We start from the raw sequence: 12,793 nt of genomic DNA on the forward strand, positions 1-12,793 counted from the left end.
AGGAATGTAGGGATGAAAAGAATGTAGGGATAAAAAGAATGTAGGGATGTAAGGGATGAAGAGGTGTAAGGAATGTAGGGATGAAAAGAATGTAGGGATGAAAAGAATGGAGGGATGAAAAGAATGTAGGGATGATAATAATGTAGGGATTTAAGGGATGAAGAGATGTGAAGAATGTAGGGATGAAAAGAATGCAGACATGTAAGGGATGCAGAGATGTTAGGAATACTGAGATGTAAGGGTTGCTGGGATGTAAGAAATGCAGTGATATAAGGGTGCAGAGATATAGTGGAATCAGAGATATAATGGGTGCAGACGGAAGTAATAAAATCAACACGTTCGTCCTTGTAAGGAGGTTATTCAACAAGCTAAGAAGATAATTACAGCAAATTAAATGAACGTAGAAAATAAAATAAGGGTATATGTAATATGTATGCCTTTAGCTACCTACATGAAGCTAGCCGGAAAGAATAATAAAATATGATGTAGGTGTCGGGGACCCCGATACATCGGTTGCGCTCTTTATATACTGACCTGATATCGTCTTGGGGTGTCAGGGACCCCGATGCACCGGTGGCGCTTTCTATATACCGGTCTGATATCATATTGGGGTGTCAGGGACCCCGGTGCACCGGTGGCGCTTTCTATATACCGGCCTGATATATCATCTTGGGGTATCAGGGACCCCGAAGCACGAGTGGTACTCTGTATGTCGACATTATGGCATACGGGGTGCCAGGGACCCCTTAGCTAAAATGTACGACCTATAGACTTTCCATAGAAAAATTGAAACCTCTAACTTTTAACTCTGACCACTTAGGCGTACAAACGCAATGGTTTTGAGCTAGTAACGAATAAAGTTAATAGCTGAAACGATAGATTAACAATTGTAAAAAATGCAGTCATACGGTTATGCTATAAAACGACTGCTGTCACGTAAGTTTTGATATCAATGTTTTATGTCTAAGGGTATTATGAGTCATTAATTAATGTATCTGTATTGTTTTGTAGCGTATTCTTTATTTATGACAACTTCAACAGCAGGATTACAATCCTTTGAACCGGTAAATCATTTTAAAGGTATTGGAGCAAACAATTAATATGTAAGAAGAAACAGAAAGAATATATTTAACAGAGACTATGTTTTGCAGATGTTGAATATCCTGAGCGTAGTAGGCTTAGAATTGTTCAAAAACAACCTCAATATCCAAATACCATGCGTCCTTTTAAAATGCAGAAAAGATTGAAATTAATGAGAGGCCCTGAATTATATCACAATACTTTATTACACAAACAGTATGGAGTAATAGCAACTGGAGGTGGCAGAATGAAATTTAATCATTTTGAATTTGTACGGTTTATATTATACAAAAACATTGATTACAAGGTAGCATTTGCACTTTGGAGAATCCCAGATCCTTGGCAACCAATTACCAAGAAGGTTTTTATGAACATTTATTCATATATATATTACTTTTTATGATATGTGTTGAGGGTCAACAGGAGTGACACTAGTGCCTCTAGCAAAGTAGAAGTGCAGGATAAACTATCCTTGTTCCTGAAAGACAAGAGAAATAAGGATGTGTCTACCTTTGGCTGGAGTTCCTCAATTTCACTGCACAATGTGCTCCAAGATCAGTTTGGGCTTAGGTCATTACTCCTGATGACCCATATACTTAAACCAGTTTTACTAAAAATTTATACATTACAGAGTCATGGATCACGTATGGGAGGTGGTAAAGGAAACATAGATCATTATGCCACTCCAGTAAAGGCAGGACAAGTAATATTTGAAATTGGAGGAAAAATTGAATTTTTCGAGGTATTTAATTATTCTTGATTAATTATCTGATTGTTCGTGGATTAACCAGTTTTGATGTTTAAAAGGTGAAGCGTCATTTAAATAACATTGCGAAGAACTTGCCTTTTGATGCTATGGTTATTACCCAAGAAAAGATGGAGGAAATGGCAAAGGAAAAGAAAAAATTAGAGGAGGAGAATCAGAATCCATGGACGTGGAAATATATCATTCAAAATGATCTACTGGGTTCACTGAAATGGGTATCAAAATACGACAGGCGGTGGTTCAACGAATATGTTTAATGATAATCTGTATGAATTTGTAAATATTTATGAATAAACAATGGAAATGCTAAAAAAAATGATCTGCAGTTTATTGCATACATCTGAAAAGTATTTGTGCACCATTCACGAAGAGTTATTTAAGCGTGAACGTCAAGAAATAAGTTGCGATCAAAAGAAAGTTTCTCGAAGCTTTGAAACTTGAACGACACGTACCGATTTTTATGGGACGATGAACAAAATTCGAACAACATCGATATGTTACAATTACAATATTTTATATATCTTTGATGACGGTTTGGTGGTAACAACAGGTAAATACTACATATTGTACATTGAGTAGGCGATAGTCGTATCTTATTGTTTAATTAGCGTATCGGTTACGCCGATGGCAACGTCCACCACGGCGACAACACCAACGACATGTTAAACACAGTGAAAACAGCGATAACAACAACAACAACAACAATCTCAATAACAATAACAACAACAGCAACGATGACTGTGTAATCGATAGAAGAAGAATATTAATTATAATTTGTAATCCAATAATAAAGGATAAATACAGAAAATGATGGTCGTTATTATGAATATATGCCAGCTATGAGAACAATACTATCTATATTAGGTAGCGAAAGAAAGATTAAATTTGCTAGAAAAGCATCGTTGATTATTGCCATTGTCGTCGTGGACGCGGTCGTCATCGCCGTCCTCGTCGTCTTTTTTTTTTTCGCCGGCGTCGTCGTCGTCGTCGTCGTCGTCGACGATTATTATTACTTTCGACGTTTCCGTCGATCGTTTTATCCGCATTTATCACACTTAAACGTAGATACAGCGACATCGTGTCTGAGGAATGTGTGTGAATGCAGAGTCTCAGCATTGCGACGATATTCTATTACAATATACGTTTATATATGTATATTTAAGAATCCTCCCTGATCGGTGGGAACTTATCAAAAATAAAAAAAGGGGAAAAGAGAGACCGGCAGTTTCGACTTGTGGGACGTCTCGAAGACGCTTCCGTCTATAGGGACGAGCGGATTTCTTATCGCGTTTAAACAAAACTCTCTTCAACTTTGTGTACAAAATTCGGCGTTGTGAGTTGCATCGTGCTCTCTGGACTGGTTCCTCCGTTCGATCGATTCGTATCCGCAGCGTTTCCGATCGAACGTGAACAGGAAAACTAGTTAATAGTTTTTTAAAATAGCGCTAGTAATTAATAATATTGTAGTAGCATCGTGGCCAGAGAGGAATGATCGAGCGAACGGATACAAGTACCATAAGCGCCTTCTGAAGAGTAACACACCGCTTCCGTTCGGCTTCCTCTTTACGGAATCGCGAGTTTCGAACGAGAAACAAGGAAATGCGTGTGTATGTACAGTTGTGACCGACGACCAGAGCTGGAGGAAATAGTATTCTAAGTAAAAAATAGTAACTGTAAGATCGATTTGTACGTCGATAGTGTAACAGGGGCGAATCGATGCGATGCGGTCTCGCGTCTTCTCTCTTTTTTTCCTTTCTAACATCAGTTGCAAACAAGCGGACATACAACGCAAGCTCTCTCTTTCTTTCTCTCCACTATTTTCTAAATAGTAAATACTATTTTTGTCCGGCTCTGCACTGGACTCCTCGTCCCGAGGATTCGTCGAGGGACGAGGGGCACCCTCGGCGCGAAGATTAGATTAGGAGTAATTAGCGCGTGTCTCACTCACTGTACTCGATATGATTGATTCGTTCACGGTCCCGTCGTCTCGCTCGCAAGATGTATCCACGAGAAAATGAAAAGTATAGCTGACGGGTAAAGGACGCGAAACGACGGCACTTCCTCCTCGTTTGATCGTTTTCGAGGATACATACATTTAATCGGGCGAAAGGCAACGTAGATCGCGCTTCGCGGTTTATTAGTATTTAATAATAATGCGTTAGTTAAGCTATAAGACTAGATTCTCGGCGGGGTATCTCGCGTTCTCTCCACCACCTTTTAACCCTTTACATCGACTTCAAAGTCTATACGGAACGTACGAAATTGGCGAAAATAAAATGACGCGAAATGTCGCCTAAGTGTTTGTATTTAACTCACGAATAAAAAGTTGCAAAGGGCTAACGTGCATGGGTTGCATCGACGCTCTCTGGACGCTGATCAGGACGTCCGTTCTCTTTTTCTCCGTGTTCGTCGACATTATATCACTATATCCCACGCTTGTACGTGCTAACACACAACTTACAGATACGTACATACTTAGACACGTAGTCCTTAGATGCCTATATAAGATAGGGTGATCTGTTCAGGGATTTATGATTTCATATAGATCATGGCACACCTGCCGACTGATCGCTTCGAAGTACGTCGTTCGGTTATGTCGGATTTCTTTTCAGCGGACAGGTAACTCGTCGTTACAAACAGAGGAACAAAACTATCTCGAATTATTCCCTTAGTAACATTATTGTACACAGATATGACACCTTTGAGGACGCCTTTGTACTTGTTACATTCAAATACCTATGCATGCTGTACAAAGTTCTTTAACACATTCCAAGTCAAGAATATCGTAAAATAATATAGAAAAGTGTATAAAGAATAAAACTGAGGAGTAGTCTACGTATAAGAATTAAAAGATAAAATTCCACTTTTGAGTGTCGTCGCATAAAGCATCAATAACTCGAAGGTGTTAAAGAAAAGTACAACTTGTCGCGTCAGTCTTCTATATAATATAATATTAAAAAACAAAATACCATATTTCCTTGAATCAGAGTTAAACCTGTGCCGCTAAAACGACGAATCTCTTGTTTTGATAATCGTTTACGCGTTGATCGCAGAGGGTAACGAGACTCACGATTGGATTCGCAACAGGAAATGAAATCTGGTGCGGAAGAACGCTGGCTATATGGTGTGCGTGTATTTTGCATTTTTCTTACTTTCATCCGTCCTTTCACACTGGCACGCATTCACTCGTTTTCTCTGATGAGTCAGTGGTTTATGCGATGTAACACTAACAATGGCACAGATGCGATTGCGCTTACATTCACGCGAAGAAAGCACGTGTCGCATGATTGCGACGCGTAAAACGCGTCTAAGATCGGGAACACGTACGCGAACAATTGCGGAATCCAATCGAGGAATGAATGGTAATCAAAAGCGATAGCGGAACAGCGTGTAGGACCGCCGCGAGCATCCTAGGAGATTAGCGTTTCCCAATTAGCCGCCCGTGAATCTTTCAATAATCTCCTCTTAAAGCTATCCTTTCAATCTTTTCTTCTCGCTTGTGTCGTTTTCAACGACGGTGTAACACGTCGACTACCATAGCAGTCACCGATAACTGGCGTTTTAAGTAAAAACCCAAGCTAGAAAACTTTAAAGTACTCTAGTAAATTGCATTAGCTTGAAAAATTAATACCCCTGGTAATCCACACCATCGTGTGCCATTTTAGATAACATCTATTTCTACCATTGCAGTCAACGTGTTAGTTGCATGGAATGGTTCAAGATCCCTGTATAAAACAACTTCGAATAGGATCAGAAAGTTATAGGGTAACGCTGCAAGGTAGAAATGTGCTGGCGGTCCAGATTCGCGTTTCCGTTCGGCTCCTACGGTCTGTCATTAAAAGTGTTACAGTCCATCGTTAACATGCGCTAGGTCGCTTATATATATATATAATATATATATATAATTATATAATGTATATATGTACACAGTCTTACAAAGCAAAATTTACAAACATTACGACGTATGGACGATCGAATAAATATTACGTCTCCTCCGGCGCAGATCGCTTTAAGTGAACGGCCATCCGACGTCATCGAGTCGCGATATCGATCTCGTTTCGCTTGGAACTACACTAGGAAGACTAATCGTTCGATAAAAGTAGAAAGAAAGATTATATAAAAGCTATGAAAACAAAATGGAGAAGGTTCTTGTTTTACAAGATAGATAGATAGATAGATAGATGGTGGATGAACGGCTGAAAGCATTGAAAGACGAATAAAGGTAAGAGCCGTGGCTTTATCGAAGCCGAGATCGATTTCGAAACAAAAGGGTCGGTTTTGTTCGGCCACTGTTTCTTCTTTTTTAGTGAATGGCCCTGTCGCCGCGGCGGGAACGAGAGGTAGAGGTTCGATCGCCGCGGGGAAAGGGATTGTGAGCGAGAGATCGATAGTGCACGGAGGCGGAAGCGAGGATCGGCGGTCGATCGATCGCCGGGAAAAGAGAAGAAAGCTGGTCGAATCGGAATGGCGCGATCTACCTACCCCACCGGCAACCGACGATCGCACCTTTTAAAGCCTCTGCGTTTTGTGTATGTGTATAGGTGGTGTAGTGTAGCGTGTAGTGTGTATGCACTCGTCGTTGTACACGTGTGTACCATGAATTTATTTACGTACCTTGTACGCGCGCATCTCTCTCTCTCAGCGTGTATTTATGTATTGATGCATTTGCGCGATACTGTTGATGTGCTGCTAGGAAGCTGACTAGATTATAGCCTAGAATACGAAACGCCTGGAAAGCGGCCGGCCTTCGATTGTTCTCCATTGCGAACGTGTGCTACGAGCGAGAGAGGAAGCGGAGAACGAGGGCCGCGTCCTCTCCGAATTCTCAACGAGGATCCCAGGCTTTCGTATCGACGTTGACTACTCGGCCTTCTCGAAGGCCGAACGCCTTTACCTAGGCGTTCGATTCCTTTAGGTTGTCGAAGTATTGCATGATCTGGTTGTAGTCCATGCCCAGATTCAGGTCATCCAACGCCACCGATTCCTCTTGTTCTTGAGAGGAGGAGGCGGACGAGGAGGAGGAGGAGGATGAGGAGGATGAGGAGGAAGAGGAGGAGGACGGCGACGAATTTGGTGGCGAGGAGGACGAAGCCACGGTTGGGGTAGACACGTTCATCGAAGAAGCGACTGCGGACGTTGAGAAGGACGAGAACATTGGATTACCGACGATCGTCGCCCTCTTCACCTCTCTGGCCCTAGCGTCTTTCGAATGCCTGTTGTCATCGTGAGTCACTAGCTCGAACTCTTCCTCCTCCTCCGCGCCGTTTTCTTTTGGACTACCTACTCTAGCTTTACCGTGTGGTTTGATATGCTGCAACTGTTGTTTGCTGTGCCGATTGTTCCCGTGATGGCCACTACCCGCGCTACCGCTCGACGCCCTATGCCGATGTTTCCTCGGGGTTTCCGGTACCCGTACTATAACCCCTGTGTTTCTGTGCGGTGGCACGGGTGGTTTATAATCTTCGTTGCTGTTGTTGTTGTTATTGGCGGTCGTGGCGACGAGGGGAACGACCGGAATCGCGGTGGAGGCCACTCCGTGCGGCGGTAGAGGCGGTGGGATGTCGTCGTTGCTGTGACGAAAGCAGTTATTCGATACCTATATCGGAAGAGGAGAGATAGACGGATGGAAAGTAGCGTAAAATAATTACTCGTTTCGCGTAGTTGTTACAGTGGACGTTGCCATGGACGCGGGTGTGGTCACTGTGGTCGCGGTTACCACAGTCGATTGCTTCGTCGCGGCCTTAGAAGCGAAACTGTTCCGAGGAAACTTGTCCCTCTTGCTGTACGTTGTCGTGTCTATCGGTCCGTTGCTTCCGGATCCGTTGTTTCGTTGGCCCGCGGATGGTAGCTCGATGTGATTTGGATTGTCAAAGGAAGTCGCTAATTCGCTCGTGTCCCCTTCGTTTTCAGCGGCAAGAGGATTGTTGGTTACTCGAACCTGGGCCAAACACGATTATTTCAATTATTATAAGGCCACTGGTGACAGACAGGTATTTTATACCTGTTGAGGTCCACAAGCGGCCCTCTCGAGGGTTGCTCGTCCTAGCCAGACCCAATCGTGAGCGTTGGTGGTTGATTCTCTCGGAGGTCTTCTTCCCGATGCCAACTGGTTGGCCGCTGCTCTGGCCCTCGCTGCTCCCGAGAGAACCGGAAGGGCGGATCCGCCTAACGGTGAATCCGGCGGCTGAGGCTTGAATTTGCTCGCGTAGACCACGCAGGAGACGACGAATACGACGATGGCGAAACAGAAGGCCGCCAAGAGGACGTACATCCCGATCTCGAGTGGACTCATCCGCGCCCCTCCGTGATGCCGTATCCCGACACCGCCCATTCCTCCTGAAGACATGCCATTAGCTATAGCCGTGTGGTGCTGGCGTGCCTGCACCAAAGGTTTGTGCTCGTGCTCGTGCTCGTGCTCGTGCCCGTTCTCCTCTTTCAGCGGTAGTCCTTTGCACAAAAAACAAAGAGACAGAAAGAGAGAGGAGAAGAGTGAGAAACGGTACTAAATGAAACGCGACAGCTCCCGAAGCTGCATATCCTTCCGCACGATCAGCTGCATAAAACGAGTCGGAGGCGTGGTGATGCGAGGAAAAAGTTTGATAACCGAGGAGGCAAGACACGAACGCTATTATCGCCACTTGGCGATGGGTTATTAAGCGCAATCTTTGAAGAACCTTTATACTTTCTAGATTCAAAAAGTCCGTAGTAGTTACTCTCGAGATATTCTCTTTGAAGTATCCAGCATGATTAAATTGCACAGAGAATATTGTTAATTTAAAGTTAAAATGTCGATACTGAATCTAGTTTCAAGACTATCGTACTATTACATTAATTAAGCCTATTAAGTTCCACAAAGTCTGCAAGGGTTTCAAAGCGATTCCATCAGAGATCGAATAGCTGAAAAATTTGCAAAGGATCGAGTACCCATCACCGGGCACAATAGCACGATAAAAAGAAAGCATTCCAGCAACAACAAAAGGTGTTTGTGAAAAGAGACGAGTGACGAGGCAAACAAAAGGGTATAACTAATGTTCGAACGGTGAAAGAAGTTTCTGACGAACAGAGCAATAACGAGCGCTATCGAAAGATGAACGAACAGTGCGGCATTCTCGGAAATCGAAACAAGTGCGAGAATCAGCGAGCGCGTGACAAACGAGAACTGGATTTATTTACCGATCAGGATGTCGTGCAAATCAGGCGCCATTTCTCCCCTACTGGTTTTCCTCTCTCTGTGATGATGAGAACCGACGGTGCCTCCTCCGTCGTTCTGCACGAATTCCGGTCGATTCGGAAGATCGCTCGAGGCGAAATCCACTTCGACGTTGGCCGAAGCTGTTGCAAGGGCGGACGCGGTGGCCCTTTGAGAAGCTTTTCCAGACCTCCTGCCGGTTAAACGACAGGTATCGGCCAACTGGAGACTGACTCGTAACAAATCACCCCGTCCTTCGCCGACTGCGATCACCCGGGGATGATGAGAGGCAACCATCGGAGCGAACGCCACCACTTCTGGATCGAGACTCTCCACCAACAAATGATAATCGCTCACAGCGATCTCCCTCAATGGCGTCCTGGTGCCATCCGAAAATTCCACGTCTATATCCAGCAGACCTTCCTACGTTCGATAAAAATACACGCGAAACTGTAGCTCAGTTGTGCCGTATATTTCTTCTTTACAAGGATTATTGGTATAAAAGGGCACTCGCTGACAGTCTTTTTCGATTTTTCTTGCGCGAGTAAAGTAAAATGGTAAGTAGATTTTGCTGTATGACTTTAATTATTCAATAGCTTTTATCTGCTTGAAAGCTTCTTCAGTAAAAGGAGTGTAAGTAGCGATGAGCTTAAGAATCTCTTCGAATATGATTCGTATTAGAGAATTACTTAGAAGAGAAAATAATTGAAGGAGTGCGAATGAGATATTCTTTGTAATATATTATTTCGTTTGAAAGTCTGAAGCGAAGACAAACTAGATATTCCTTACCTGATATTGAGCAGTCAACCTTCTCGTAACCGAGGTTTCCGCAACGTATCCGTTCTCGATAGCGGTATCCGGACTGATGGTGAGCTGGAGACCGGAAACGACTTTGACGGACAATCTGGTGACCGCCACTCGGTCGTTACCCACTCGCACTTCTTTCGCGCCGATTACTCGACCGGTAATCGGCGAAAGTACCTGAACTTCCGTCCTGCCCACTCCCCGGCCTTGCACGATTCTTCCTTGTAACAGAATCGCAATTCTCGGGTCTGAGACTCGAAGCATACCCATTACCAAGTCTGTCACTCGTAACCAAGTGCGACGATTTACGAAATAGGATACTCTTCCGGAATCGTGATCGGTAGCGAGGAATCTTGCGTGCACCTCGACCGGACTCTGTTGAAATCGCAGTCTACAATTGGTCGACGATCCTCTGTCGATCGAATTGATGGTGTCCCAACCGTGATCGCTCCCCCGAAATCTTTCCTCCTGTTCGTCCTCTTCGAGGATCACGTCCGCGTCCTCGACGTCGATCGAGGTATCCTCCAGTGAATCCTCCAATTCAGTCGCGCTCCTCTTCTTCGTTTTCGCCAGAGACTGATCGACCCGAGAGTTGGTCGCATTCAAGCTACGCTTGCTCTTCGCGCCGACCGCGTGCTCTTCAGGGACCTTCCAGCCTTTGATCTGGCTCAGTCTGGTGTCACCCACGGTCACTTCTAGAGGAAACTCAGGCATCCAGACGGTGAATTTCGCCAAACCCGTGTACGTTCCGTACTTGACGAGAACCGACGCGTTGCTGGAACCTCGAATTTCTGTGCCGTCAACGTACACGCTGCTGCAAGAGGATGACACCTGCAACGGTACCGTGACACGTTGGCTTCGGAGAGATACTTGAAGCCTCAAAGGGTTAAGAACCAGTACCAGCAAATTAATCACTTGACTGAATACTTGTACAATCAAGTATCAGTGAAATATAATATATGATACATTAAAGTTATAAAAACGTGATGAAAGGTATAAATAATATAAATAAGAACAATATAAGGCAAAGGGTTAACAAGATCAGATACCCTGTGCAAAAGCTGGAACCGCAAATAGCCCCGGAAAACCACATACCTTAAGCACACTCTCGTCCTCGGAGTGACAAGAGGATTGTAGAGTAACGTCAGCCACGGTTCCAGCCTGGCTCACGATAAAGACCTTCATCCCTTGGGACACTTGGCGTCCCGTCAACACCGCGGTGTTCATCACCTCCCAGTTCTACGACAAAACGAATTCGATTAAAGCGTCGCCTTTGCACAGAGCTGTTTAAAACATCCCAACTTCCTCTCTCTCTCTCTCTCTCTCTCTCTCTCTCTCTCTCTCTCTCTCCCTCCCCCTCTCTTACTCTCTTCCCATTCAGGAAGCTCGATTTAGGGGGCGATCGTTCCGTCGATGGAAGCTTTTGTTTCTCTCGAGGGAGTACGCTGTCGGAAAAGTTTCACGAATGGTCGCGGATTTGAGCCGAGGGAAGGCTTTTAAAGGGTCTCTGCAGAACTAGCGACTCCGAGGGCCGACTATTTCATAGGTTCCGTCAACTATACGCGGCTACGCCGCCTATGGAAGTTATTCTACGCGAGCACGACCATTTGTCTGTGTTTGTGTGTACTTTGCAGGACGATAGCGAGTCCGGTGTACGAAGCCATTTCCAAGTTGGCTTCCGTACAGTCTGCCCTTTGGAAGGAACATCAAACGACTGGGATATTGCAGCGAGGGAATTTAAATCTCTGACCCCGAGCGGCTCTCTATACGTCCACCTACACCCCTCTATCTATTCTCGTGTACGTGTACACCCGTACATCTACAATCCCCTTTGGCTCCGTCTACGACCACGGCTGGCATCGATGAGCTCGATCTTAGCGTGGCAAAAAAAAAGAAAAGAAGGTGCCGCCGTTGGTGCACGTTCGAGTGGACCCTGTTGGACTTTTTCCGTCATCCTAAAATATTCCCTACGGTCGTGATTCGATATTCTTTGAATTCTCGCGAGTCGTGGCCATCCTCTGATAGATTTCTATGGAACGTTTTTCCGGCTCCTCGAGTTTCGACGATGGCTGGAATTTCGCTGGAAAATCCGAGAGAGGTTCTGTAGCGACTTCGAATAGCTCTTATCTTCTTTGACAGATCCTAAAGTCCAGGCTGAATATTGGAAACAGGAAGAAGGGAAATGGGTAGGTAGGGTATAGCTATCTAGCCAAACAAAAGGTCTGCCATCGAATACCAGTTCGCGTTAACTCGACTCCTTTTGATTCAACAGATTCCATCGAATCATTGCTCGCTAAGCGTTAACGCGTTAACAACCTGCGTTATAGCGACGAGTGACACTCTACTATTAGGGACAGATAACTTTGTCCCTGATGCTATTTTAACCCCTTCGATTCGACGCTTCTCGTGGTCGATAGAAATTTTGTTGCATACAGATAAGGTTTACTTCGGATGGCTTAGTATTAAATCTTAGACATCTTAGACTTTGAATTAGTTCGTGTTAAAGCAAGCATCGGATGTATCAAGCCAGCCGCTCGGCCAGGAAGACTGAAAATTCCAAGAAACTCCTCTCGCAAGCCACGCAAGTCTACCGAGCGAAGAATAGAGTAGTTCGCAAGCTAGAAGCTATCGAACTTTATCGGGAATCTCTGATCTACTTGGCCCCGTTTCGAGGTTCGCCCCTACGAGATTTAACTATGCATTATCGAGGGCTGGTGCTCGTCAAAGAGCTCCCCGGCCCAAGTGGACGACCGCTGTTCGAGTAGTTAGGCTGCGTTTCTTCACCTCTTGGCCTCGATACTTGTACGTCGAAGCATCAACTTCCGCCGAAATATTTCCTTCCCGCTGATTAAACGCGTTTGCGCAAAGACCACTACGATTAGGACAGCTCGTAAGGTCAGCGGCGATGCCGAGTTCGACGAGAACACCGAGCAGCCGCGTGTTACGAAAAGACG

General features: G+C 44.8%; 2 protein-coding genes across 6 annotated transcripts in view; one reads left to right on the top strand and one right to left on the bottom strand.

The window, feature by feature from the left end:
* The first annotated feature begins 724 nt into the window (after positions 1-724).
* On the top strand, positions 725-2,170 carry LOC117603187 (mitochondrial ribosomal protein L16). Its single transcript, XM_034322075.2, has 5 exons — positions 725-936; positions 1,012-1,080; positions 1,152-1,441; positions 1,712-1,822; positions 1,888-2,170. Exons 1-5 carry the CDS (start codon positions 897-899, stop codon positions 2,101-2,103), a joined length of 726 nt encoding a protein of 241 aa, XP_034177966.2. The 5' UTR covers positions 725-896; the 3' UTR covers positions 2,104-2,170.
* A 5-nt stretch (positions 2,171-2,175) lies between these two features.
* The window catches only part of dtn (transmembrane protein 132C dtn), a 60,811-nt gene continuing 50,193 nt past the window's right edge, over positions 2,176-12,793 (bottom strand). For 4 of the 5 annotated variants that reach the window (XM_076688039.1, XM_034322042.2, XM_076688038.1 and 1 more), the window contains 6 exons: positions 10,935-11,078; positions 9,825-10,670; positions 9,020-9,458; positions 7,848-8,293; positions 7,495-7,784; positions 2,176-7,416 (listed from right to left, as the gene is read on the bottom strand). In XM_076688039.1, coding sequence (XP_076544154.1) covers positions 6,741-7,416; positions 7,495-7,784; positions 7,848-8,293; positions 9,020-9,458; positions 9,825-10,670; positions 10,935-11,078 — 2,841 coding nt within the window. In that variant the 3' untranslated portion in view covers positions 2,176-6,740. The remainder of the gene's footprint in view (positions 7,417-7,494; positions 7,785-7,847; positions 8,294-9,019; positions 9,459-9,824; positions 10,671-10,934; positions 11,079-12,793) is intronic. The other variant, XM_076688040.1, reaches the window with a different exon arrangement.

The sequence above is a fragment of the Osmia lignaria genome, chromosome 4, assembly GCF_051020975.1.
Source record: "Osmia lignaria lignaria isolate PbOS001 chromosome 4, iyOsmLign1, whole genome shotgun sequence".
NCBI lineage: Eukaryota > Metazoa > Arthropoda > Insecta > Hymenoptera > Megachilidae > Osmia > Osmia lignaria.